Source organism: Ceratotherium simum, chromosome X (genome assembly GCF_057802395.1).
Source record: "Ceratotherium simum simum isolate JZ-2026a chromosome X, ASM5780239v1, whole genome shotgun sequence".
NCBI lineage: Eukaryota > Metazoa > Chordata > Mammalia > Perissodactyla > Rhinocerotidae > Ceratotherium > Ceratotherium simum.
In genome coordinates this window covers 36,551,342-36,576,190 of record NC_141940.1, presented here as the reverse complement: position 1 = coordinate 36,576,190, position 24,849 = coordinate 36,551,342, and the positions used below count along the sequence as shown (strand labels likewise).

The 24,849-nt window shown below is 36.8% G+C and overlaps 2 protein-coding genes across 6 annotated transcripts in view; both read left to right on the top strand.

The window, feature by feature from the left end:
• The first annotated feature begins 1,263 nt into the window (after positions 1 to 1,263).
• Positions 1,264 to 21,604, top strand: LOC147911821 (UDP-N-acetylglucosamine transferase subunit ALG13). Of its 3 annotated transcripts, XR_015550636.1 has the most exons (5): positions 1,264 to 1,383; positions 2,312 to 2,474; positions 4,199 to 4,337; positions 5,285 to 5,400; positions 6,862 to 8,095. XR_015550636.1 is itself a non-coding variant. In XM_087427437.1 (4 exons), exons 1-4 carry the CDS (start codon positions 1,303 to 1,305, stop codon positions 21,506 to 21,508), a joined length of 432 nt encoding a protein of 143 aa, XP_087283563.1. In that variant the 5' UTR covers positions 1,266 to 1,302; the 3' UTR covers positions 21,509 to 21,604. The 3 variants fall into 3 exon arrangements, 2 of the variants coding, with proteins under 2 accessions (XP_087283563.1, XP_087283561.1); XM_087427437.1 differs by lacking the exons at positions 5,285 to 5,400; positions 6,862 to 8,095 and adding an exon at positions 21,460 to 21,604 and having other exon boundaries at positions 1,266 to 1,383; XM_087427435.1 differs by lacking the exon at positions 5,285 to 5,400 and having other exon boundaries at positions 1,267 to 1,383.
• A 55-nt stretch (positions 21,605 to 21,659) lies between these two features.
• Positions 21,660 to 24,849, top strand: part of ALG13 (ALG13 UDP-N-acetylglucosaminyltransferase subunit) — a 42,188-nt gene continuing 38,998 nt past the window's right edge. For 2 of the 3 annotated variants that reach the window (XM_087427433.1, XM_004440500.3), the window contains exons 1-3: positions 21,660 to 21,848; positions 22,418 to 22,501; positions 24,584 to 24,634. In XM_087427433.1, coding sequence (XP_087283559.1) covers positions 21,708 to 21,848; positions 22,418 to 22,501; positions 24,584 to 24,634 — 276 coding nt within the window. In that variant the 5' untranslated portion in view covers positions 21,660 to 21,707. The remainder of the gene's footprint in view (positions 21,849 to 22,417; positions 22,502 to 24,583; positions 24,635 to 24,849) is intronic. The other variant, XM_087427434.1, reaches the window with a different exon arrangement.

Below are 24,849 nucleotides of genomic sequence, written 5' to 3'. Positions count from 1 at the left end.
CTCAAAAAGACAATTACCCAAGCTATAGGATTTAAAGGAACAGTCCAGTAGAAACAGGTCTAACAGGTTTTTTCAGCCTATGTTCTTGGCGTAATTCACCTCCCATCCTTTTCCTCTCTGAAAGAATTTCTTCTCATAGTTTCCCTTCTGTATACAACCAGGCAGGGCAAAGCATAAGTATGAACTAAAGTTTTTAAGATTTTAAGTAGGAAATATAGAAAACATTAGAACGAGATAGAATAGGCATTGATCTTAATAATGGTGGTAGGAGAAAAAACGGGAGTCTTCAGAAATCACCTCTCCTGTACTTGACTGCCTGAGGGTAATGTACTTGTGGTATTTACTCATGACAATGTATAATTTCACATTTTAAATGGTTCATTGGATGGGTTCAATTTATATAGATATAGGCTTCAGGCTTTAACGCCTCTATTTTACACACAATACTTGCTAATGGAAGTAACTGTCTCGCTGCAGCTTCCAAGAGACCCTGTAGGGCTCTGGCTTCCTGAGAACCATAGTTGTAAGAAGGGCCCAAGCTAATGAGCAATTTTTTTTTCCCTCCCCAAAGCCCCAGTGCACGGCTGTACGTCCTAGTTGTACGTCATTCTAGCTCTTCTATGTGAGCTGCTGCCACAGCATGGCACCCAACAGACGGGTGGTGTGGTTCCGACCAGGAAGCGAAGCCCGGGCTGGTGTGGTTCCGACCAGGAAGCGAACCCCGGCCTGGTGTGGTTCCGACCAGGAAGCGAACCCCGGCCACCGAAGTGGTGAGCGCCGAACTTTAACCACTAGGCCATCACTAATGAGTGATTTTTTAAAAGGCACTTTTTCTTTCACATGCCCTTTCTTTCACAGCCCTCAACAGACTGAAGTAAAACCATCGCTCAAATGTATATTGGCAAACCATGGCAGCAAATAAAGAATCCCAAACTTCTGTATCATTAAAAAGATTTGGGGTACCCAAGCAACGAAGCAAACACAAAGCTCAAGATAGGGTGTGAGGTTTCATAATTATTTTTTAACCCCCATCTTTTAAAAAAATAAATCTGTCAATTCCCCACCTCTTTAATGTGAGGGTCCCGTGAGGTCCTACATGCAAAGGGCTTACAACAGCGCTTGGCACATTGGCCGTTAGTCTTTGCCTCCCCTACCCTCTGCGGCCAGACAGACCGAGTTCCCAGCGCCCCCTGGCGGCCACGGCTGAATTCCGCCTCCCCCACTGAGCGCAGCCGCTGCAGCCGCGTGGCCTCCACTACGTCACATCCGGTCCCTGCGATTCAGCGTTACGGAACCCTCGCGATGAAGTGCGTGTTTGTTACTGTCGGGACCACCAGCTTTGACGACCTCATTGCGTGCGTATCGGCGCACGACACTCTGCAAGTGAGTGTGGGGGCGGGCGGGCGCGCGGTGGCTTGGCTCTCCGCGCTTTGCTCGCCGCTCGCCGCCCGCCACTCGCCGCCGGCCTCGCCGCCAGCCTCGGTAACCGTGCCTGACCGCAGCGCTCGGAAAGAAACTTCCGAAGCTTTACCTCAGGTGCCGCCGCCCCTTTGCTGGCTCCTCCCCGCGCCTGGCTCGGCCCTCCTCCGCCTCCTCTTTTCGCTTCCCTGCGCTTTGCCGGGCCGCTCCTCCCTGTCTTTTCTCCGGCTCCTCCTTTCCCCCGCTTTTCCCCTCCGATTCTCCGCCTCCGCCTCCCCGCCTCTGTCTCGCCGTCCTCCGGCGTCGCCCCTCCTCCCAGCGGCTCCGCCTCTCAGGCTCGGGCCCGCCTCGCCGGTCGCTCCTCAGGCCCGCTCCGGGCCGCCGGGTCGACGGTGCCGGGCGCCTCAGCCAGTGCGGCTCAGCGCGCAGCCCCCTGCCCTGCTCCGCGGCGCCGGGAGCGCATCCGCGCCTTTCCTCCCTCCTCAGGGGTCCTCGTGGCCGGCGGCCTCGTGGCGCGGCGTCTCCTGAGGGCTCGCGGTTCGCGCAGCGCCATCTTGAGGCGGAACGAAGCCGTTACTTGGTCTGCCCCGTAGTTTTCGACGCCTTTTTAGGAGTTTTTACCTGGTCTCTTATTTCTGGCAGGGCCAGTTCTTTCAGGACTCGGTGAGCTGGGTCGCTTAGATCCATTAGGGCCAGTGAGAGACCTCGTCGGGGCCCGGGGCGCGGCGGGGTGGGGGAGGGGAGGGTCATTTTAGAAAACTAACTCAAATCGACCAGACTGTTTCGCAGCCCGTGCTCCGGTCTGAACACCGACTTTATGGTTTGTTGTGGTTATTCCTGTTTTTACAGTAACCTGTTTCAAAGGGCCGCTTTTTCTTTTTTCCCGTTTCAGATAATCAAGTGCCTTGGTTACAACCGACTTGTTCTACAGATAGGTAGAGGAAAGGTGGTACCTGAACCATTCAGTACTGAGTCATTTACTCTGGATGTTTACAGGTACAAGGATTCATTGAAAGAAGACCTTCAGAAAGCAGATCTTGTTATTAGTCACGCAGGTAAAGTGCCTTAGAATCTCGCGGTTTGGTTTTTGATAGACAATAAGAACAGAAACAACCTTTTTGAGGTAAAATAAAATCACTAGAGTAACTCACTGTAGCCCTTTAGAATATAATACTTACTTGAATATAGCAATTGAGAATATTAGCGGAGAGAATTTATTATTTTTGAGTGGAAGAAGGATGGGAAATTAATCACTGTAGCGCAACTTGACAGTAAGAAACCCTAAGGGGCAAAATAGTTTACCCCATGATATGTGTAAAGAGTTGTCAGTTGAAATTAGTATTTGGGCTTAGATCTGGAGGAATGTTCAGCCAGCTAATTGGTTGAAATAGTCATGGAGAAATTGGCTTTGAAAGATTTTTTACATTTCTATTGAATGTGAGTGTGAAATGAACGTAGTCAAAAATATTTAACTACCACATATTGTGTAAATCGTTGCCTGCTCTTCAGAGAACCATCCTGATCTAATTAGACTGCTGGTATCTTAAGAAGAACTGCTTTTGGGGAGCACTGCAATTGTAACTGCTGAGCATTGCAATTTTAGCTGCTGGATAAGTGAGGGAGGAAGGGGGGAAGTTTCTTGGTTATTAAAAAAGCCTAGTTTGAAGAGAGAAAAGTCATTAAAAATAGACATTACTAACAGATTGGTGATTAGAAATGTATAGGATAATAGCTAACAGCTTTTGGTACTTTCTATATGTTTTGAGTATATAACTGGTTGAATCCTCCCAAACAATCTTATGAAGTAAGTACTATAGTATCTCCATTTTATGGATGAAGAAACTGAGACACAGAGGTTAAGTAACTTGTCTGGTGAGTAAGTGGTAGACAGGTAATAGTCTGGTGCTGGAGTCTGTGTTCTTAACTACTCCCCTAGCATCATCTACCCAAAAAGGCTTTGTCTACTTATCAGTCTCCTTGCTCCCATTTAAAATATCTAAATGATTTAGATTTCGAAGTTGAATTGACCCAAATATTGTATATATGCGCATTTGTGGAGAATTATCCTTGACTGTGTTCGGGATGGTACCTCACAGGCAGACTTTTAAGGAGTGGTCAAAGTTTATCTTTATTAGTGTCTCGCTATTGAAGGCTTGCTTTTTCTACTTGTGTTGGAATAGAAGTGCAGTGCAGTTTCATGTACAGTATGTTGAACCTGAATCTTATTTGAATTGAAAGCCCATGCCCAGGACATATTACTAGAGGACAAGTGGCAAGCACTGAATCCTATGTCATAATATTGTTGGCGGTGATAAAGAATGCATTTTTCTTTCTTTTTTTTGCATATTATGCTATTTTATTTTATTTTTTTTGTGCTTATTTCTTCACACGTATGACTTTATTTCATCCCAAAAACAAATCTTTAAGATATTTTCCCTCATTCACCCCACTTTTCTTTTTTTTTGTTTTGTTTTAAATTTTTTGTTTATTGCAGTAACATTGGTTTATAATGTTGTATAAATTTCAGGTGTACATTATTATACTTCTATTTCTGCATAGATTACATCATGAAGAATGTATTTTTCAAGTCAGGTTTATAACACTTACTAGAAAGCAACTGATAACTATACTTTTGTCATTTTGAAGGTATAATTAAAATGCCTGGTTTGTAGTTCTGCCAACTAAGTTTTTCATCTTTTGAGTTCTAGCTATAAAACTTGGTGGAGCACCTTGACTTTTTTTTTTTAAATGTATTAACAAATTTGATCTATTTTTGTAGGTGCAGGAAGCTGTTTGGAGACTCTGGAAAAAAGAAAGCCACTTGTAGTGGTTGTAAATGAAAAGTTGATGAACAATCATCAGCTGGAATTGGCAAAGCAGCTACAGAAAGACGGGCATCTCTTCTCCTGTACCTGCAGGTATACTAGATACTGATTATTTGACCTCTTGCCTTAATTCCTCCCTAGCTATTCTTACCCACCTGCCTAACCCCATCTGTCTCTTTGACCTCTTACCTTCTCCTACTTATCAAACATACTTTGATTTTCTCACCTGTAAAACCTTCTCATTTATTTATCTTCCACTTTGTGATCTCTGTGTAGTAGTGCTTTCTGTATCTATGCCTATTTCATTGCATGTGAATATCTGAATGTATGTGTGTGCGTGTGAATATGTGTTCATCTGGGTGCACAAGTCTCCAAGAATGTAATTTTTTAGTTCATTATTTAGATTTTCATTATTCAAGGAAGACATTTGCTTCCTTTTAATTAAGATTTTGCCTTCAGTAAACCCTCTGGAATTCCTAAATTAAATTTACTCATTCATTAATTCAACTACATCTAATAAGTGGCAGGCATTGTTTTAGGTGCTGTGGATACAGTGGTAAACATGAGATCAAGTCCCTGCTCTCATGGTGCTTATGTTCTAGTGGTGGGAGACAGACAGTTATAAATAAGAAATTAAGATAATTTCACATGGTGAAATGTGTTATGAAGAAAATAAGGCAGGGTGATGTGATAGCTGGGGTGAAGACTAATTAGAATGGTCAGGGAAGGCATGACTGGGTATATGACATGTGAGCTGAGACCTGAATGACAAGGAAGAGCCAGTCGTGAAGTTCTAGAGACAGAGGAAGCAGCAGTTGCAAGGGCCCTAAGTTAGTAATGAGCTTGGAGTTTGGTGTGTTTGAGGAACAGAGGGAAGGTTAGTGTGGCAGGAGTATAGTGAGCAAGGGAGAATAGTATAAAGTGAAGCTGGGTGGGGATAGCTCATATAGGAGTTCTGATTTTGTTCTATGTTTAGTAAGAAGCCATTGGAGTATTTTAAGCAGAGGAATTACTTTATGGTAAGGAGTATTATTTTCTAGAAGTATATTAGAATTCAACAAGAACTGATCAACATCACAGTAGAAGGAAGAAGAAAATTGCTGGTTTGTTTTCTGTTAATTCTTCTTGAGACACTAGAAGCTTGCCAAAGCGTCAGGTCAGTAATTCCCAATTGTTTGACTTTACAAGCTATCCTAATTTAATGTTTTAAAAAATAAAGACCTCATAGAAGTATTACAAAATACATATTTTTATGTTATAACAAATTGAAATTAATTTTAAAATAAGAAACCTTAGAAGAAACTGGTTAGAACATAATAAGCTTTTCTTTTAACTTTACTGCATCTGTCTCTTAGGCACTCAGTAAATATTTGTTCATTCATTAAATATTTATTGAGCACCTACTATGTGCCAGGCATTATTCTAGGCACTTAGCATGTACGCAGTGAACAAAACAGACAGATTCCTATTCTCATTGAGAGGAGAAAGCTTCATTGGTTGTTTCAGGAGCAATTGTTGGTGTCCTATTCTTTATAATGATGGAGGAGAAGGACTGTCAGGGTGGCTTTGTAATATAGAAACCATTCTTAAAAGTATTGTGAGTCAGGGGAGAAGCTAGATAATCCAAATTATGTGGGCTTCAGATAATGGACATATCTGTCCTTGGGTAGCTGAGATTATTGTGGTTAACATTTTTTAAAGAGGAATAAACTGTCATCTTCCTAATTGGTTAAAGCAAGTCAGTTTTTTCAGATACTTTTGATGCGTATTTTCATTCTAAATGTTAAATAAGCTTTGATTTTATGTCAGTATATTAAAAAAGGGAAAATATTGATTTCATAAACACATCCTGACTCTTGACTCAGACTGGAAAGAAAGCTGTACAAGTCTCCAATTTATTAGTTTTTTACAGTTTTAGAATCCTTTTTTTCCTGTATTAATTGCAAGAAAGTCACACACGAGTGCCACAAGAATCAATAATTTGTTGTATTTTCATTTTCAGCATATCATTTATTTGCACCAAATCTAGGCTGGGTGGTTGTATGTCTGTTCTAATTTAAGTGACTGGTTTAATTAAATTTCTGCAGTAATAGTTTTATGTTGTGATTTGGAACCTTATTTCCAACATGCATGGCGATTGTACGTTGCTTAATTATATATGGATTTATGACGGTAAATTACTGGCAACAAAAGTTATTTCACAGTCTTCATGCATGGTCTAGTAGTCTCCCCAGCTTATTGTTCTTGTCTGGCACCTGTTACTTTTGGTTTCATTTATTCTGTTTTCATAAGTTAATTTTGCTTCAGTTTGTATCTGCCCAGTCCTGAGAAATGTTCCAAAGCCATGTGATCACATCTTTCATGAAATAACATTTCTGAAATATTTCAGTTGACATAGGAGATAATGTGTCTGTTAAATTGATATTGATAGGCAGTGCTTTGTATTGCTTTAATCTTAGTATGTATACCTGTAATATTAAAATACATTAAAATTCACATGTACAGTTTGAGAAGCATCACAAATTCTTGGAAGTTAGATTCAGTCATCAAGTGGGCAGCAGATGAATTATGGAATTTTTCTCCCATGTTACCTAATATTTTTCTTCTTTTGTTTTAGCACGCTTCCTGGGCTGTTACAGTCAATGGACTTATCAACACTGAAATGTTTTCCTCCTGGCCAGCCAGAAAAATTTTCTGCATTTTTGGATAAAGTTGTTGGATTACAAAAATAAACACTAAACTCTCAACATTTTAAAAACACCCCCCTAAATGCAACCTATGGAATGTGGTTAAATCAAATTAAATATATAATATATATTTGCAGAATAACATAAGTTAATAAACTTACTATATCTGTAGAATGTATAGAAAATTTTATGATGTGAGTATAAGCCTTTGGGTCCAAATCCTAATTGCAATTTAGTAAATTCATTAGACTTTTCTTAATCATTATATTTTAGTAAGAGAAATATATGGTGAGCATTCACAGGTTTTATCCTAGAATCCCAAGTGGATTTGGAATCATGAAAAAAATGAATTAAATTTGAAAACTTTGGCACAAACCTCAAATGTAGTTAGTTTGATGTTCCTTAGAATGAAAAAAAATGAAACTAACCAACTTGTAAAAAAAATTGAGAGCATCTTTAGCTTCATAATCCAAGGAACCAAATTTTAAAAAAAAAAAAATGATGGATTGTGTTCTGTGAAATAAAAAGCTCAATAATTACCTAAAAGATTAACTGTCAAGTCAGTTGATCTATAGTACTTGGAGAAACAAACTACTTTTGTCCTGAAGAATAGAGTGGAGTGGATATGTTCACTTTTTTCCTTTAAAATACAAATAGAAAGTGACAAAATCTTGCCCAATGTCAAAGCTTTACTGGTTTGAGAAGAGGAAATCGAAAAGGCCTTATTTACCCATAGGACTTGCTGTTATTTTTTAGGGACTCCCTCTCACAGTGGTGTTGAAACATTTACTGTAGCATCATAGGGGAATTGATAATTTATGTACTTATAAAGCTAGTTTTACAAATGATTAAATGATCTGATGTGTATATTGGCCTAAATATATGGTTTTAAAATTTCACATAACTTGAGATACATTATGAAATTCTGATGAAGGGTCTCAAGACCTATAAAATAAACTAGGTTATCTGTAAGTGTTCATAGTTTATTGGTAGAAAGTTCAGATATAGTTCATCCATAAACATAGAGCATTCACTATAATTATCCCAAAATGTTGACTACTCTACACATTTTACTTGGGATGCATTATATGTTTTTGTAGATTTATTTTCCTGATTGTGTTTTACTTAGGCTAATATTAAAATAAATTCTTACTAATAGTAGAAGGTGGTGGCTGAGAAGTACTCTGGGTAGCAGGAGGAAGCCAACTTGGATTAAAATTTTGCTGAGAATAATCTGAAAAGTGAGTAATCTACCTCTACATAGTTGAGAATTCACAGCACCATAATCATAATTATATATTAATGTTATACAAACATAGGAAAGGCCCTCTTCAAATCCATGGAGAGAATTTGACTTTTCTGGGCTCTCTTTTAAATGTGTTTCTCTAATTTGAGAAAAATTGTGGCTTAAAATTTATGTTGATCACTGAGTCTTTAGTTATTTTATGTCATGAAGGACTAACCATAGAGAATCAGGAACAAATGCAAGGGTCTACTGAAACATCAGACAACTAAAAAGCAACATGGGACCTCAAATCTGCTTTCTTTTTTCCCACAAAAATATATAACCCAGATTCATTTATCAGAGGCTTAAAGCACTGGTGTCAATTGTGTGGAGTGACATCTTTTGACTATACCTTGTGAAATTTTATATTAGTTGTGGGGTTTGAAAATCAAAGGATCTTAGAATGATTTTGATTTGGCAGGAATCCTCAACATCATCTGGTCCAATCCTGTTGTTTCTCAGATTAGGAAGAAGGCCAGAGGTTATGACTTGTCTGAAACAACAGCCTTTGGCAGAGCTGCCACTAGAAGCAGCTCCTTGACTCCCATCCTGTACTCTTTCTACTACCATAATGTATGTTGTAAGCTTTTTGTTTCTTTATGCTTGTTTGCCTAGTATTTGCTTTAGTTACTTGACTCCCTTCCAAGGAAAGTTGTTTTCATTTCAAGAAGTTGTTTAATTAGTTTATTTTAGTATGAATTTCATACTTCACTTAATTGGGTTTTCCTTTGGTGTATGTCAACCTTACCTTGGACTTAAAAACCTGTGATTCCTGAGCTTTTGGAATCTAGCAAAACGGCATGGGTAGCATTGATACTAGATTGAACGCATGAAGACTTTAAGACAAAGAATAGTAGATTTTTGGAGTTGGAAGAGAATTTTAAAAACGCCTACTGCAAACCACTCATTTTGCAGATGAGGAAAGAGGTTAAGGTAAATTAATTGCCAAGTTTACATCTTATTGGTCCTTATGAAAAAATTAATGGTAATCAAGATTCTATAAAATTTGTTTAGTTTCATTACATGACAGAGCTTCAGGTTCTTGAAATCAATAAGTAAGTGTAATGCAGTTTATTTAGCAGTTTTCTGTTAGAGATATTTAGATTTCCAGGGATAAGGAAGCAAAAGAAAGTTTAATTAAAGAAATTCACATCATGGAAAGCTTCAGAGGTGGACAGGTAAATAGTAGAAAGTTGATGTTGGAGTAGATGAAAAGTGATGTGAGGTTATAGGATGACCTTGGGAAGTAAGGATTTTAGATGACTGTGCTTATAATTTGGGAGGAAAGAAAGTAAGAGCTGGAAAAATTTGGTTTTAGGTAAGCTGGTGCAACTGATTAACTTGCTATGGGGTTCTGGAACATTTAAAAGTAGTCATTATCTGAGCCAGCCCTGATGGTCTAGTGGTTAAAGTTCCGTGTGCTTACCGCTTCGGCAGCCCAGGTTCATTTCCCAGTCATGCAGCCACACCACCTGTCTTGTCAGTTGCCATGCTGTGGTGGCAGCTCACATAGAAGAACTAGAAGGACTTAGAACTAGGATATACAACCATGCACTGGTGCTTTGGGGAGAAACAAAAAAAAAAGAAGATTGGCAACAGATGTTAGCTTAGTGCCAATCCTTCCCTGCAAAAAAAAAAAAAAAGTCATCTGGAAGTACTATTGAGTGATTTTTAGACACTTGAAAGCACTATTTATGCTTTTGAAAGCAAATCATGTAGACAGGACAATATAAAAATGTGTACCACTATGATAGTTTGAGGAAGAGTTTTCCAAGACTGAAAATAATTCAGGAGTGACTAGCAGTAATGTAGATATTTTTCTTGGCCCTTTACTGTCATGCGTTGCTTAATGACAGGGATACATTCTGAGAAATGCCTCATTAGGCGATTTCATTGTTGGTATAGCCTACTACACACCTATGCTATGTGGTATTAATCTTATGGGACCACCATAATGTACATGGTCCATTGTTGACTGAAATATCATTATGTGGGGAGTGATTGTAATTATGGTATGAGCACTTAATCCCTCTGATTTGTTCAAAATATAAAATTTTCGGAGATGACCAAAAATCTGCATAGAGTCGGAGAAATGAGATGTATGGGCAGATTATTTGAAATTGATTTTGGGGAAAGATTTGGAATTGGGTGGTCCTGATAGCTATGTGGTAATCAATTTTCTGCTGTACAATTAGTACCATATTTTTATGGCAGAGTGGGAAATGAAAAGTAATTAGTTGATATCTGTTGTGCGCTTAGTATGTATCAGGTACCATTCAAAGCACTTTACACGTATGAACTCAATCTTGACAATAACCCTATGAAATAGTTAAGATTATTGTCTTAATTTTGCAAGTGAGAAAACAGCTCAAGCATAATGTGAATAGGATCTTTATGCTACTTAAGTGTCCAAAAGATAGTCTGGAAGTTGTGATTGGAATGCTGAATTCCAGTACATTTCCGTCATTTATGGGGACAAGAGGACAGAATATTTGAAATAAGACTCTTGCAAGAAATTTAGATTGTATGGTAGCCACATTTATATAACCTGTTTCAGTTTTTACATTGCTATTTAAAGCATACTGATTGCCACTCATAAAATCCATGTGGGGAAACTCTCCCAGTTTGTTTACGTGGTTGCAAGTTATTTACTGGCTCTTTTGTTTTCTCTAAATATTTGTGTTTTAGGTTCTGTTTTTGGTCCTCTTCTCTTTACATATTTTTTCTTGGTATTCTCATCACTCCCAGAGGTTCTATTATTGATTGCCATATCTATATCCCCCAACTCTTGATTTGAGCTTCTGAATGGTATTTCCAGTTGCCTGTTAGTCATTTCTGTCTGTCAATTCTCTAAGCACCTTAAACTCGGTGTGCCCCAAACTAAGATCATATTTCTCTTTTTCACTCTTCTGAGAGCCTTACCTCTATTAATGGTGTTACCGTTTAGTCAGTTCCAGGATTTAACTCATTTCTCCAACCTTTAATATCTGATTGGTCACAGGTACTCTCAGCTTTACTTCCTAAATATCTCAAGCCTATTTATTTGTTTGTTCATTTAGTCTTTTAACATAAATGCATAAGAATCTACTTTTTGTGTCAGCAGAACTCAAGACATAATTCCTGCTCTGGAGGAACACTTACAGTCTAGTTGAGGAGGAGCTATAGGTCTTATTCATTCTTGAGTCCTCGGCCTGAAACACAGTAGGCTTTCCATAAATGGTAAATGCACTTCTGTAACTTAGTACTCTTTTTTCATTATCTTGATTAGAATTAGGTATTGGCTATAGGAAACACTGTCATCTTGCACACATTCATTTCATACTGTCTTTGACTTGACTCCAGAGTATCTAGTATGCCTCTTGTTCAGAAGAAAGATGTGACCATTAGATTGTATGGTGAAGTCTGTAGGATCAAGCGTTTACAGTAATGACATCTAAAACATAGCAGGGCTGATACTATGTAATATCCTAATGGTATTTAAGGGCCTGTCAAATAATCGTTTTTATTGGAGATTTTTGGTAAAACATTAAAAATCAGAGGTTTATTAAAAGCATTAGCTGTAGTGTTTTCCAGTAAAAGATTACATGGAGAGAGGTTTAAGATAACTGCCGAACAACACTCAATTTAAGTCCTTGTTAAATGGTTAATTCCTTACCTAAATATTCTAGCACAATCTTTAGATTTTTATAGTTCTTTTAATTCTTATAATTTTTGTAGGTGGCTAGACAAAAGGTGGGCAAATAAATCTAGCTGGCTTCAAACAGGTATGTGGAATATATGCTTCTTGACTTTGATATTGATTCTTGAAAAATATTTTGAGGGGCTTTTATATCGTTATATACCATCTGTTTTGGTATTTGACTTCTAGATCTTTATTGTCTTTATGAATTTTTACCACATCCTGGCCAAAGCTATTTATTTTGATTGACACACTATATTGATTTTATTTTGATGGCTATAGGCCTGCTCTCTAAGTCAATAGTTCTTAAGCTTCTTTGGGTCATGAAACTCTTCAGAATATTTAAAACTATTGCTTCTCTCCCTACTCAAACATATACACATTTTGCAGTGAATTTCAGGAAGTTTACAGGTACCTTGAGGCCCCAGGTTAAGAATCTCTAGACTGAGGCCAACATCAGTAACTTCTTTCCTTGGTCATTGTTCATTAATATTCTGGTGATAACTACTTGACTCCTTTAGAATTAAACCCTCTGATTAAGTACATTTGAGTTTAGTAATTTCTAGTTTTTATGATACAACACAAATTACGAACTTTCCTCATAAAGTTTAAAACATACCAAGCAACACATTTTGAAACTAACCTTTAGTACTCTTATACTATTAACTCAGTATCTATAACCCATAATATGTAACACTGTTTCTAATTGATAAAAGGAACTAAATGGAATTTTTTCATCTGTAGTAATTATTTTAGGATATACTACGTTAGGGTATTTGGTGAAGCAATACAGTATTGTAATTTACTCATTTACTGTCAAGTGTGCTGAAGTATTTGCTGAACTGATAGTCACTGTTGGAATGATGCCTGTGAGAGGCCATATATTGCATCTTTTTTACTGTAAATTTCCCCTTTTGTACAGAACATATTGGTTGGTTGTCCACTACCAGTACGAAGTGGGTGGATAACGCACTTCCCAAAGTTAGGAGTGAACAACATTCCTAAATCCTCAACCTGAGTAATTTTCTGGATCTCAGTTTTCCCATTTATGAATTAGTAAAACTAATTTCCCTCATAGGTCATTTCTTAGACATAAAACCAATTGTGTAGCATGCTTGAAAATAAAAGATTTCATTGATATAATACAATTTCTCTTGGTTAGAGCTTTTGTTTTAAGAAGTAGGAATAGTTTTAGAGATATTTCTCTAGAATTTACAGTATGTAGTCCTAAATGATACAGAAAGCAAAGTCTTCATTGAATTTTGTATTTAAATTCATATTTAGTCTCTAGCAGGGGTTAGAGAATTAATTTAGAGGTTTAAGTGAGTGGGTCTTTCCAGTGCATCGAAACAAAAAAATGTTCTGGTCTTTATTCTCCGTTCGCTCAATTCCCTGTCTGTAGACTGATTAGACGCTGCAAGTATCTTAAATCAACAAAAAAAACTCTCAGTATTTCTGTACCAATGTAATATATTTTTAAGCAAAGTACTATTTCTGTTTTCTTCTAATCTATATTTGAATGCTTCAGGTGAAAGGGGAAGAGAAGGAAATGAAAGCAAGCGGCTCTTGGTAATGTTTCTTCTGTTTTGCATATCTGAAGAAGGATGACTGCTCTGGGAAGTCGGTTCTTTTACTTAGCTTTATTGTCTCCTTCCTAAAACTTGAGGAGGAGGTTGAATAGGGCCATGGGACCAAATTTTGTTTTAGAACCCTTGTGGTCCCTTCCTTCATAAATCTTGCTTTATTAGTTCTGGTTAAATGTCCACCGGGAAAACAAGTGACAGGTTCTAGTTCCAGGGTGCTGGTAAAAAATGTTTAAAAAATTTACCATTTTATTTTTCAGTAATGAAAGACCTAAAAAAGAAGTTCTATCGAGTTGAGGAGCTCTTTCTCCAAGTTGGCCCCATGTTATTTGGTACTAAAAATAATTGAAATACATGATTTAGTATTGTTATTTTAATACTAATTGCCTTTTCTGCAGGTTCTGTCACAAGTTGTTACATACATGTATTTCTCTTTATTTTTTCCAGTTTTATTTAGATATAATTGACCTATAACATTGTATAAGTTTAAGGTATACAGCATAATGATTTGATATATGTATATATTGCAAAATTATTACCACAATAAATTTAGTTAACATCCATCACCAACCATAGTTACAAATTTTATCTTTAAAATTTTAGGTCTCTTTATTTCATTTGGTAAGGTAAGACTTATCATCCATTTTTATGTGGGGCTGTCAACCCCGCACTTTGCCAGGATAATAGGTTAATCCCCCTACAAGCTGTTTTTGTGGTTAATGTTCATCACAAATTTGACCATCTGAAGGGAGGGCAAGTCTGTTATCCACCATTGAATCACAGAGAATCACAATTCCTTAGACTTGAAAGAGCTTAGAGATCATGCAACCCATCTTCCTTCATTTTACAGATGAGGAAACTGTGACCCAGGATGATTAAAGTGGCATAACCCAAGTTCATGATACTCTTTTCATGGTACCATATTGCCTTTCAGAAACTAAAAATAACTCAAAAGCATCATGTCCTATATACATTTATAACTATACCTTGTATGTCACAGATAATGTGTGCTTTAAAAAAAAAATCCAGGCATATACCTCATTTTATTGGTTGAAAAATGGAGTGTTATTTTAGAATTAAAACTACTAGTATTCATATGTTGTAGTACAAAGAGATTTCCCATTTGATCAGTGAAAGAAAATAATTCTAGCAATTAAATCACATTTTCAAGTTAAATTACAATATAAAAAATAGTAATTATAAAATTAAAGCACATCAGTTTCATGACAGGTCAAATAAGATGTTAAGTTTTTAAAGTTATTTTCAGTTTCTTCAATTTGTTTTAATCTGGCCCCAGAGTACAAGTACCTGAAAAGTCTAAGGCAATTGTTTTTCATCCTATTATTTTCAGATGTCAAAGGGAGGAACTCCATCAGGTTGGGGAAAGCTCTTCTGGGGATCTATATTTGAACTTTGGCTTGATTTACAGTATAATTTAGGTGAAACTGTTCTGGTTCTTACCTTTTTTTTTTTTTTGGCAAAAGAATAATTTCTTAGTGAACTGCTTTGTCAGGCAGCAGCTAACAGTAGTCAATACATAATTAAGCACTTACGTGCTAAGCACTTGACCTGCAGTATCTTATGTAATTATTCCAACAACCTTAGATAACAGAAAAATTTCTAGAGCAACATTTCTCAAACTTTGAAACAATTTAAAAGCAGTAGCTATAGTGCATTAAAAACCATTAGTAACTTGAATGCTAAAGTTACTGCTTAACTTTGACCTGGCCTTTCCCAAACTGTTTTTCTCCCATGGGAAAGGCCAGGTCAAAGTTAAGCAGGTAACCTTAGCGTTCCTTAGAGCCTTTAATATTGCTAATGGGCATTGTGAACCTCAAAGATAGGATTATAGTATGTATGCAGTGTTTCCTGAAATTTTGGCCTTGAAACATTTTAGGAACACTTATTAATAACTTGTGGAACACATTGTTCTAGAGCACTGGTTCCCAAAGTGTGGTCCTGGACCAGCAGTATCAGCATCATCTGAGAACTTGTTAGAAATGCAAATTCTCAAGACACACCCCAGACCTGCTGAATAAATATGTGGGCATGAGGCAATCTGTTTTATTAAGCCCTTCACTTGAGAACCACTGTTGTGGAGATTTACAGGATTGGAGTAGTTTGCTGTGGAAGAATAGTCAGCCGGTTGGAATTTCAAGTGCAATAGATATTTCAAAGGACAGTATTAAATACTATGAAATGGCTTTCTGTTATATACAGGATGAAGTCTAGTGTTGTCTCACGGGTCTTTTTTTAGAAAGTCCTATTGTGCTAATTTGGGGGACGTAACCTGTACTAAACCACCTCTGAGCCTTGGTTCGTATCTTTTCTTCTGTGGTATGTGATTCCTCTCTATAATAATTGTACAAGAATTGGGAGACTATATATAGTTCTAGTCCTAGTAGTATTACTGATTGGATGTGAAAACTTGGTTAAGTTGTGTAATTATTTAAAACCCGTTTTTACATCTACTTATTTATTTTCCCAATTTATTATGCTATTCTGTTTCGTGCTCACTTATTGAATAATTTTTATTTCTTAAGAAAATGTAAATAATATAAAATATTAACTCGTTCTACAAGGCTTATAACAAGAAACAGCAGTTCTGTGTCCCACTCCTCTACATCTCTGATCCTGCTTCCTATAGGTGACCATATTACATTATTTTATATGTTTTATAAGTGATATGTTCAAACTTTTTTTTTAAATATAAATTTAAATATCTATAGATTTCCTGGTGTGGAAGAGGTGGGAGATGAAGCCGCCTCTTCCATAGTAGGAAGTCTATAGATGATATTTAAATTTAAAAAACAAAAACAAATTTAGTTTTATCAGTTCTTGTGAAATCTGTTTTCAGTGTTGACATTATTATGACTACTTAAGTACAATATTGTTCACATCTGAGCCATGTAGTAAGTGTTCATTGATACATTTTCTTTTCTATAGAACTGTTATACTTCATTTTTGTTTATTTTTTTCATTTGCTCAGTTTTCTATAGAAATGTCCCCACACTCTACAACAGAGGTGTACGTTTTTCCTAGTATGTTTGATTAGGTTATAATTTTATTAATTTTTGAAATGTCTGTGCTGGAGTTCTCTATCCTTTTGCCTGAACTGGTCATTCTCTATCTAGTCCTTCTGAATATCTTCTTGGGATTTCTCCTTCATCCTTATCCTGGAAATTCCTTTTACTTCTCTCTTGTGTTGAATCTTCTGTTTCCAGGGCACTATGTGCCCCCTGCCCTTTTTGTGGTTTAACTTATTTATTTTGGTTTCAAATATCCTCCAGTAGCTTTCTGAGAATGGATGGTGATTTTTTTTTAATCTTTCCTGTTTGAAAAGGCCATCTACTCTCCCATCTGATTGATAGCTTGTTGTAGAATTCGAGATTGGAAATAATTTCCCCTCAAATATTGAACTTCATTGTTAGAAAGCTTCTAGTGCTTCTGTTGAGAAGTTTATTGCTATTCATATGTGTGATCTTTAGTATATGATCTGTTTTTCCTCTCTGAAATCTTTAGTCTTTTCGTTATCCCCTGACTTCAGAAATGTTATTGTTATGTGCATTGCTGATCATCTTTTTTGCTTTCATTGTTCTGGCTACTTCATGGACCCTTTCAGTCTAAATATAGATTGAAATATAGATCTAAATATAGATCATATCCTGCAGTGCTAGAATTTTCCTTATATCATTATCATTACCATCATCATTTCTTCTCCTCCACTTTCTTCATCTCTTTTTGGGCCTCCTGTAGGTTAGATGTTGGCTTCCTGGATTGATCCTCTAATTTTCTTGTTTTTTCTCTCCAATCTTGTCTGTTCTGTGAGCTCTTAACTCTAAATTCTATTCCTTCTACTGGTTTTTGTTTTATTTATTTTAAAATTTAAATACAGCAAAATTAGCCTTTTTTCTTGTACAGTTCTGTAAGTTTTGACAAATGCATAATCATGTAACCACTACTACAGTCAAGATACAGAACACTTCCGTCACCCGCATACATCCCTTCCTGCCATCCCTTTGTGGTCAACCCTTTCCTGCAGTCCTAACTACTGGCGGCAGCTGATCTGTTTTCCCTTCCCATAGTTTTTGCCTTTTCCAATATGTCATATAAATGCAATCATACAGTATGTAGCCTTTTGAATGTCTTTTGCTTAGCACTATACATTTGAGATTCATACATGTTCTTGTGTGTATCCATGCTTCATCATTTTTTATTGCTGAGGAGTATTCTGTTGTATGGATGTACCACAGTTTGTCCACTCACCAGTTGAAGGATGTTTGGATTATTTCCAGTTTTGGGGGAATCATGATTATGAATAAAGCTGCTATAAACATTCATGTACAGGTTTTTGTGTGAACTTACATTTTCATTTCTCTTGGATAGATACCCAGAAGTGGGATTGCTGGGTCATATGGTAACTCTATGTTTAACTTAAGAAGAAACTGCTGAACTATTTTTCCAGAGTGGCTGTACTATTTTATATTCCCACCAGCAACATATGAGAGTTCCAGTTGCTCTGCATGGTTGTCAACACTTGGTATTATCAGCTTTTTAAAAAATTCTTTTTAATCATTCTAAGATGTATGTAGTGGTATCTCGTTAAATATATACAAATGGCCAATAGGCACATAAAAAATGCTCAACATTATTAGCCATCAGGGAAATGCAAAACAAAACCACAATGAGATGCCACTTCATACTCACTAGGATGGCTATAATCAAGAGATAGGCAGTAAGTGTTGATAGCATGTAGAGAAATGGGAATCTTCATACACTACTGATGAGAAGGTAAAATGGTACAACTGCTGTGGAAAACTGACAGTTCCTCAAACGGTTAAATGTAGAGTTACCATATGATCCAACAACTCTACTTCTAGGTATTACCCAAGAGAATAGAAACATGTCCAAACCAAAACTTGCAGGTGAATATAACAGCATTAGTTATAGCCCCAAAGTGGAAACGACACAAATGTCCATCAACTGATGGATGGATAAATAAAATATAGTTTAACTATACAAAGGATTGAAATACTGATAGATGCTACAACATGGGCAAACCTTGAAAACCTCATGCTAAGTGAAAGAAGCCAGTTACACAGGACCATATATTGTATGATTCCATTTATTTCAAATGTCCAGAATAGGCAAATTATAGAACGTAGACTAGTGGTTGCCTGGAGTTAGTGTGGACAGGAGGATTAGAGGTCAATGGTTATGGGGTGTGGGTTTTCGTTTTGGGGTAATGAGAATGTTCTAAAATTGATTGTGGTGATGGATGCACAACTCGGTAAATATACTATAGACCACTGAAATGTACACTTTGAGTGGATTGTCTGATGTGAATTATAAAGCTGTTAAATCACCAGTTTTAAGTGTACAGTTCAGTAATTTTTAGTGAATATATAGAATTGTGGAAACAACCACAAAACGGTGTTAGAACATTTCTGTCACACCAAAAAGATGCTTTGTGTCTGTTTGCAGTTAATACCTATTACCACCTCAACCTCAGGCAACCACTAATCTGTCTATAGATTTGCCTTTGTGGTGTATTTCATTTAAGTGGAATCATATATCTTTTGCAACCATACCCCTTTTGCATCTGGCTTCTTGTACTTAGATTCTAGTTTTTCCACATCCTTGCTAACACTTGTTATTATCTGTATTATTTATTATAGCCCTCTTAGTAGGTGAGTGGTGATGTCTTGTTGTGGTATTAATTTGCATTTTCATAATGACTAACGATGATGAACATCTTTTTATGTGCTTAGTAGCCATTCCTATATCTTTGATGAAATGTGTAGTCAAATCTTTTGCCCATTTTTTTATTGTTGTTTTCTTATTGTTGACTTTTGAGAGTTCTTTATATATTTTTGGTACAAAGTTTTTTCCTCAGGTGTGTGATATACAAATATTTTCTCCCAGTCTGTGGCTTGAATTTTCATTCTCCAAACAGTATCATTTGCAGAGCAAAAGTTTTTAATTTTGATGAAGTCCAGTTAATCAATTTTTTCTTTTATTATATCACATCTAAGAACTTTTTGCCTAACTCAAGGTCTTGAAGATTTTCTCCCATGCTTTCTTGTAAAAGTTTTGAAGTTTTCTACGTTTAGGTCTTGATTCATTTTGAGTTAATTATTGTACAAGATGTGAGGTATAGGTTGAGGATCATTTTTTTCTTTTGCATATGGATGTCAATTGTTCCAGCACCATTTGATGAAAATACTATCTTTTCTCTATTGAACTGCTCTTGCACTTTTGTCAAAAATCAATTGACCATATTTGTGTGGGTCTTTTTCTGTGTGCTTTCTCTGTGTTACTTTCCCTTTCCTCTATCTCTTTTTGTCTTCCTGTCTCTAATTTTTCTTCTCTTTGTTTTCCTGCTCTTTTTCCTATTTTCTGAATCTCTCTCCCCCTTCCCCTTTCTCTATTTTCTTCCTCAAAATGAAGCCATATACTTCATTTTGAAGTATTAGTCAATTAGTATTAATTGTATTTAATTAATAGTAATTAATTAGTATTAATTGACATTTTACATACCTTAATTTTAGTTTAAATAGCTATAAATATGAAGAATTTGTATTTTTCTCTATAAGTAAAAAATGCCAAAAATGAATTAACTTTTACATTATAACCCTTAATTTTTCTCAGTGGATTTGTAGCCTTAAAGAAAGATGGTGATCCCTCTTCCCGATTCCAAAAGGAATCATTTCTCCAGTGTTATGGTTTCTTTAAAAAAGAAATGAGTTAAGGTAATTTCACATTGGCATGCTAAAGGAAGTAAAGATTTTATTCTTTTTTTCTACCATGCTTTTATTTCATTCCTGAATTATAACATTGGTTTTTCGTGCTTTTCCTATAGGGAACGGTTATGATTAGTACTGCATCCACAGATACCAGAAAGACAGTTTTCAAAGCAGCTTAATTTTGCAAGTTTTCCCAAGCCAGCTTTTGATCTATTTATTTTTTTAACACTTAGAAAAAGTAAGAAAGGAATTGGATTTTGGCATTTAAATAAAAACGAGACAGTTGGCAGTGGAATCAGGTAATACAAGTGATCAGTCCTGTCTTTGAACCTTGCAAAGCACGGTCGTATTTTACTTTGGTTTTCTCAGAATCCAGAGTAGTTTTCCCAGAAAGGTGCCCTAATAACACATTGAAACATGCCTCTCATGTCCGATGCTTCTAATGCTGTGCCACAGCATTTTAAATGTAGTCTATTAGAACGTTTGTGGGTAAGGTATTCCTTTCATGCTGCTTTAATTTAAATTTTCATTGTTTCCATTTTTTAAGAAACACACTTTTTGCATTTTCCATTTTTGTTAATGCTATACAATAGTTTGGAGACATTAGTCAACAATTCTATCAGCGTTTCCTAGCATAGCTAATGGATTTAGTTTCTGTGATCCTAGCAGAGACTTATTATCTAGGAGAGCTAAATGAGAAGATTACTTAAACCCCATACCTGAAATATCCAGATAAACTGCTTTGGCACTTTACTTTGCTTGAACTGTGACCTCTGCTCCTGTAGATCAAGTGAGCCCCCCCCCCCACACTTTCTTTGCTATTTAAGATATTCCTAATAAAAAAGGTTACTAGTAAATTAGGTTCAGATATTTTTCCTCTCATTTCCATGAAACTATGAAAAGAGCAGGGAACTTGGGCAGAGACTGTAGTTGAAAGTTCAGGCATAGATCTTAAAGCAACGTAATGTGGGCCAGGCGGCATCATACACACCTGAGCCTTATTACAGTCCCTTTGCAGCCTCGTGCAGCAGTTGCCCTTAGTTAAGCTGCAGACTCGGCTTCCTTTTGGTCCCAAAGCTCAGCTGCTTGTACGTACTTCTCTCAACCTTGGGCTGATTGGGTTAATCCCACCCTTTCCCAGCAAGGTAGCTCTGCAAGTACCTTCACCCTTCCATATCTCCTCAAGTCGAGTTCTCTATTCCTAGGAGCATCGGCTCTTCCTCTTCTTTTCACAGGGTCCCGACTTGTCCTGGGCAAGCCAGCCCTTGCTTCTTCTGCTCCTGAGAAGTGCCAAGATTTTGCAGCGCTGACTCCAACTGCCTTCTCATGCCTAGACTTTGGGCTGCTTTCCGGATACCTGCATAAGCAAGCCGTTGTCACTGCTACCCATTCCTCCCTGCACCCTGCTTTTTCCTTCTTGCCACACTTGTGTTCTTTTCTCTTTCTCCCCACTTTCACACCGCCCCTCCCCCTGCCGTGCACAATGCATAAAGGATGGAAAAAGTACTGCGGCCAGAAATCTCTGACTGAGGCATCAATGGATGAATATTTAGGCACCTTAGGGCTGTTTCGAAAACTGACTGCCAAGGATGCCTCTTGCCTCTTTCGGGCTATTTCGGAGCAGGTAAAAGGAAAACGAATATATCTTCCCTATACTGAGTTTTCAGAGTTTGAGACATGGCACAGTGCTGTAGCTAGAAGACTTGTAGCCCACCAAAACAAAAAAATTGTCTTCCCTAGTAAAAACATCCAGGCCTGTCTGCTACTTACTAGCTTGGTGCATGCCTTTGCTGATTAGTCCAAATATATTGCTGTGCATTTGCTGTCTTTTCTGTTTTTTAAATGTCACTTTGAAATGTAAGAGAGAGAAGATAATGGGGTTAAAGAAAACTTTGAAATGTATCTTGATCCTTTATAAGCAGCCCCTGTTTCCTCTAAATGTTATGCCTAAGGAAAAATTTACAGGCTGTGCCCATAAGTAGAAAAGGGGGGCGGAGGGCATGACAGAATCATCTTTTCCCAGTCTCACTAAAGATGACAAAAACAGGTTTTAGTAAGATCAGGACTTAATTTCTCAGTTTCCTCCATATGTTCTAAATAAGGAGGACTTAAGTGTCCAGCTCATAGTCTTAATTTAGAAGCTTCTATTTCAAATGACTGCTGACAGTAAGCTGGTCTTTCTCTTGTTTTTAGTTGTTTTGCAGCCAGGTCCATCATTTGGAAATCAGAAAGGCTTGTGTGTCATATATGAGAGAAAATCAACAAACTTTTGAATCTGTAAGTAGAATACATACCAAGGGGAGTTATCGGTAGAGTATGCAGCAGCGGGGAAATGAATTCTCAGCATCTACATATGAAAATTATATCATGCAATCTCCTCTCAATAGCAAATATTTAATTTTCAGCTGGCTTCCTTCCCCTTAGCTAGCATGCTTCTGGACCCTCTTCCAGAATTAGATTGTTTTGTACTCTGATTAAAAATTAAGAAAAACAGTTAATCTGTATCCTTCCCACTACTCTCTCATCCTGCACACGCCAAAAAACCCCCCAAACCCTAAAAAGTTACCTTTAAACTGCTGTTTTGTGTTATCCACTCCACTGTTTTCTTGAACAGTTCCTCATAGTTCATGAACGGTTTGGCTATGTTAATGTTTTAAAATATGTACAAATGGGAATCCCCTCTGTTCTCTTGCTTAATTCTGTGCACAGTGGTCTTCAGCCAGTCAGCTTGAAGAATCTTGTAAAACTTAATTGTAAGGAAACAAATTAGTCCTCAACATCTATCTTTTCATGTGACAAACTGTGGTAATTGGAGCTCTGCCACTAACGACTGACTTTAAAACAACTTTTAGAAGACATCTTTGTATACATTGAAGTATTTGAATTCTTGTTAACGAAACGAGGTTTTATCAAGGTCTAGTGTGCCCTTTCGTGTGGCTGTTTTTTTTTTGTTTTTTTTTGTTTTTTAATAACACTCCTAGCCCTTCCAGTACTATTTGTTTTCTTCTGACTGTATATTATGGATATTTGCCTGCTGTTTGAGGTTTACTCTTAATTTTCTCAACAGGTTTCAGTGAATTTTAAAACCATGTGAAAAGGCTTCTTGACTTTAAAACTTATTAACTTGACGTTAATTAGTCTTCACCACACCTGGGCAAAGGATTATTTGTGACATTACTTCAAATACAAGACCATGGTGTAAAGCAGTGCATCTCAAGTATTTTTGTGCATACAGATCACCTGGGGATCCTGTTAAATATGGATTCTGATTCATTAGGTCTGAGCTGGGGCCCAAGATTTCTGCATTATTAACTCTCAAATGATGCTTGCTGTTTTTTGTGGACCACGTTTTGAGTAACAAAGATGTGTATAAAATTGTAAAACTTACGTGGATGAATCTCAGAATAATTATGCCAAGTGAAAGAAGCCAGGCCCCCCCAAAAGTACATACTGTATGATTTCCTTTATGTGATGCTGTAGAAAATGCAAACCAATTTATAGTGACAGAAAGCAGATCAGTGGTTGCTTGGGGGCCAGTGGGGTTCTAGAGGGCACAAAGAAACTTATGGGGGTGATGGATGTATTCACTATCACGATTGTCATAATGGTTTCATGGGTGCATACGTCTGTCAAAATTTATTTGATTGTGCCATTTAAATATGTTCAGTTTATCATATGTGAATTATACCTCAAAACTGTTTAAAAAAGGGCTTGAGAAAAATTAAAAAAGGTTTTTTAAGTCTAGTGATATATGCATGGAACTAGACATATATTACCTTATATTCCCTGAGTTTAATTTTATTTTTATTGAGGTATATTTTACATAAATAAAATTCACCATCTTAAGTTTAGCATTTTTGGTTTTGGCAATAATATATAGTCATGTAACTGCCACTGCAATCAAGATACAAAACATTTCCATCACCCCAAAAAGTTCCCTTGTTCCTGGGCTTTTTTGAAACTAATGAAATTCTCTTTAAATTTCCTCAGTTTAATTTTGTATATACACGTTTCCTGTCAAATTTGAACGCATAATTATTAGGCTTGCTTGATTTATGAAAATTTTCAAGTTACTTAAGTTGGCATTTCAAAAGAAACTCAAAGGCATACCATTTGATGAAATGCACTGGTATGTGGATAAGCCAGGACCAATTCCTAAGATACTTTTATAGTCCAGCTTTTCTCCACTCGTAGCTTATATGTATGTGCAAATCTTCTTGAGGTGCTGTGCAAAGTAGTAATTTAATACCATAATTGTTGAGCTGAACAAAAACCCATTGGAGGATAATATTGCAGAATATGATCAGATTTAAGTAATGCTATGTATTTGGTTAAGTCAAGTTTGTTTTATTTTTGAAGTATGTGGAGGGATCTTTTGAGAAATACCTGGAACGGTTGGGAGATCCCAAGGTAAGATCAAATATGGGGGTTAAATCTTTTCAGAGTATTTGGAATAGTAACCTAAATATTCATTCAGCTGTGTCACTTTAGCTAGACTCGGCCTATTTTCTTCAGTAGCCAGCTGTGTTGAATCAAATAGTTCTTGTAAAAGTTTAGAGGCTGGCAATTGACCTATTTTGTGCTGAATACTTAGAATTGTGTTAACAATTTTATCCATAGACTAG

What these genes read in the sequence shown, in the direction of transcription:
- LOC147911821 (XM_087427435.1), top strand. Translation starts at nt 1,303, where the DNA reads ATGAAGTGCGTGTTTGTTACTGTCGGGACCACCAGCTTTGACGACCTC. An exon ending in CGGCGCACGACACTCTGCAA is followed by an intron (nt 1,384 to 2,311) that starts GTGAGTGTGGGG and finishes TTCCCGTTTCAG; the next exon opens with ATAATCAAGTGCCTTGGTTA. An exon ending in TCTTGTTATTAGTCACGCAG is followed by an intron (nt 2,475 to 4,198) that starts GTAAAGTGCCTT and finishes CTATTTTTGTAG; the next exon opens with GTGCAGGAAGCTGTTTGGAG.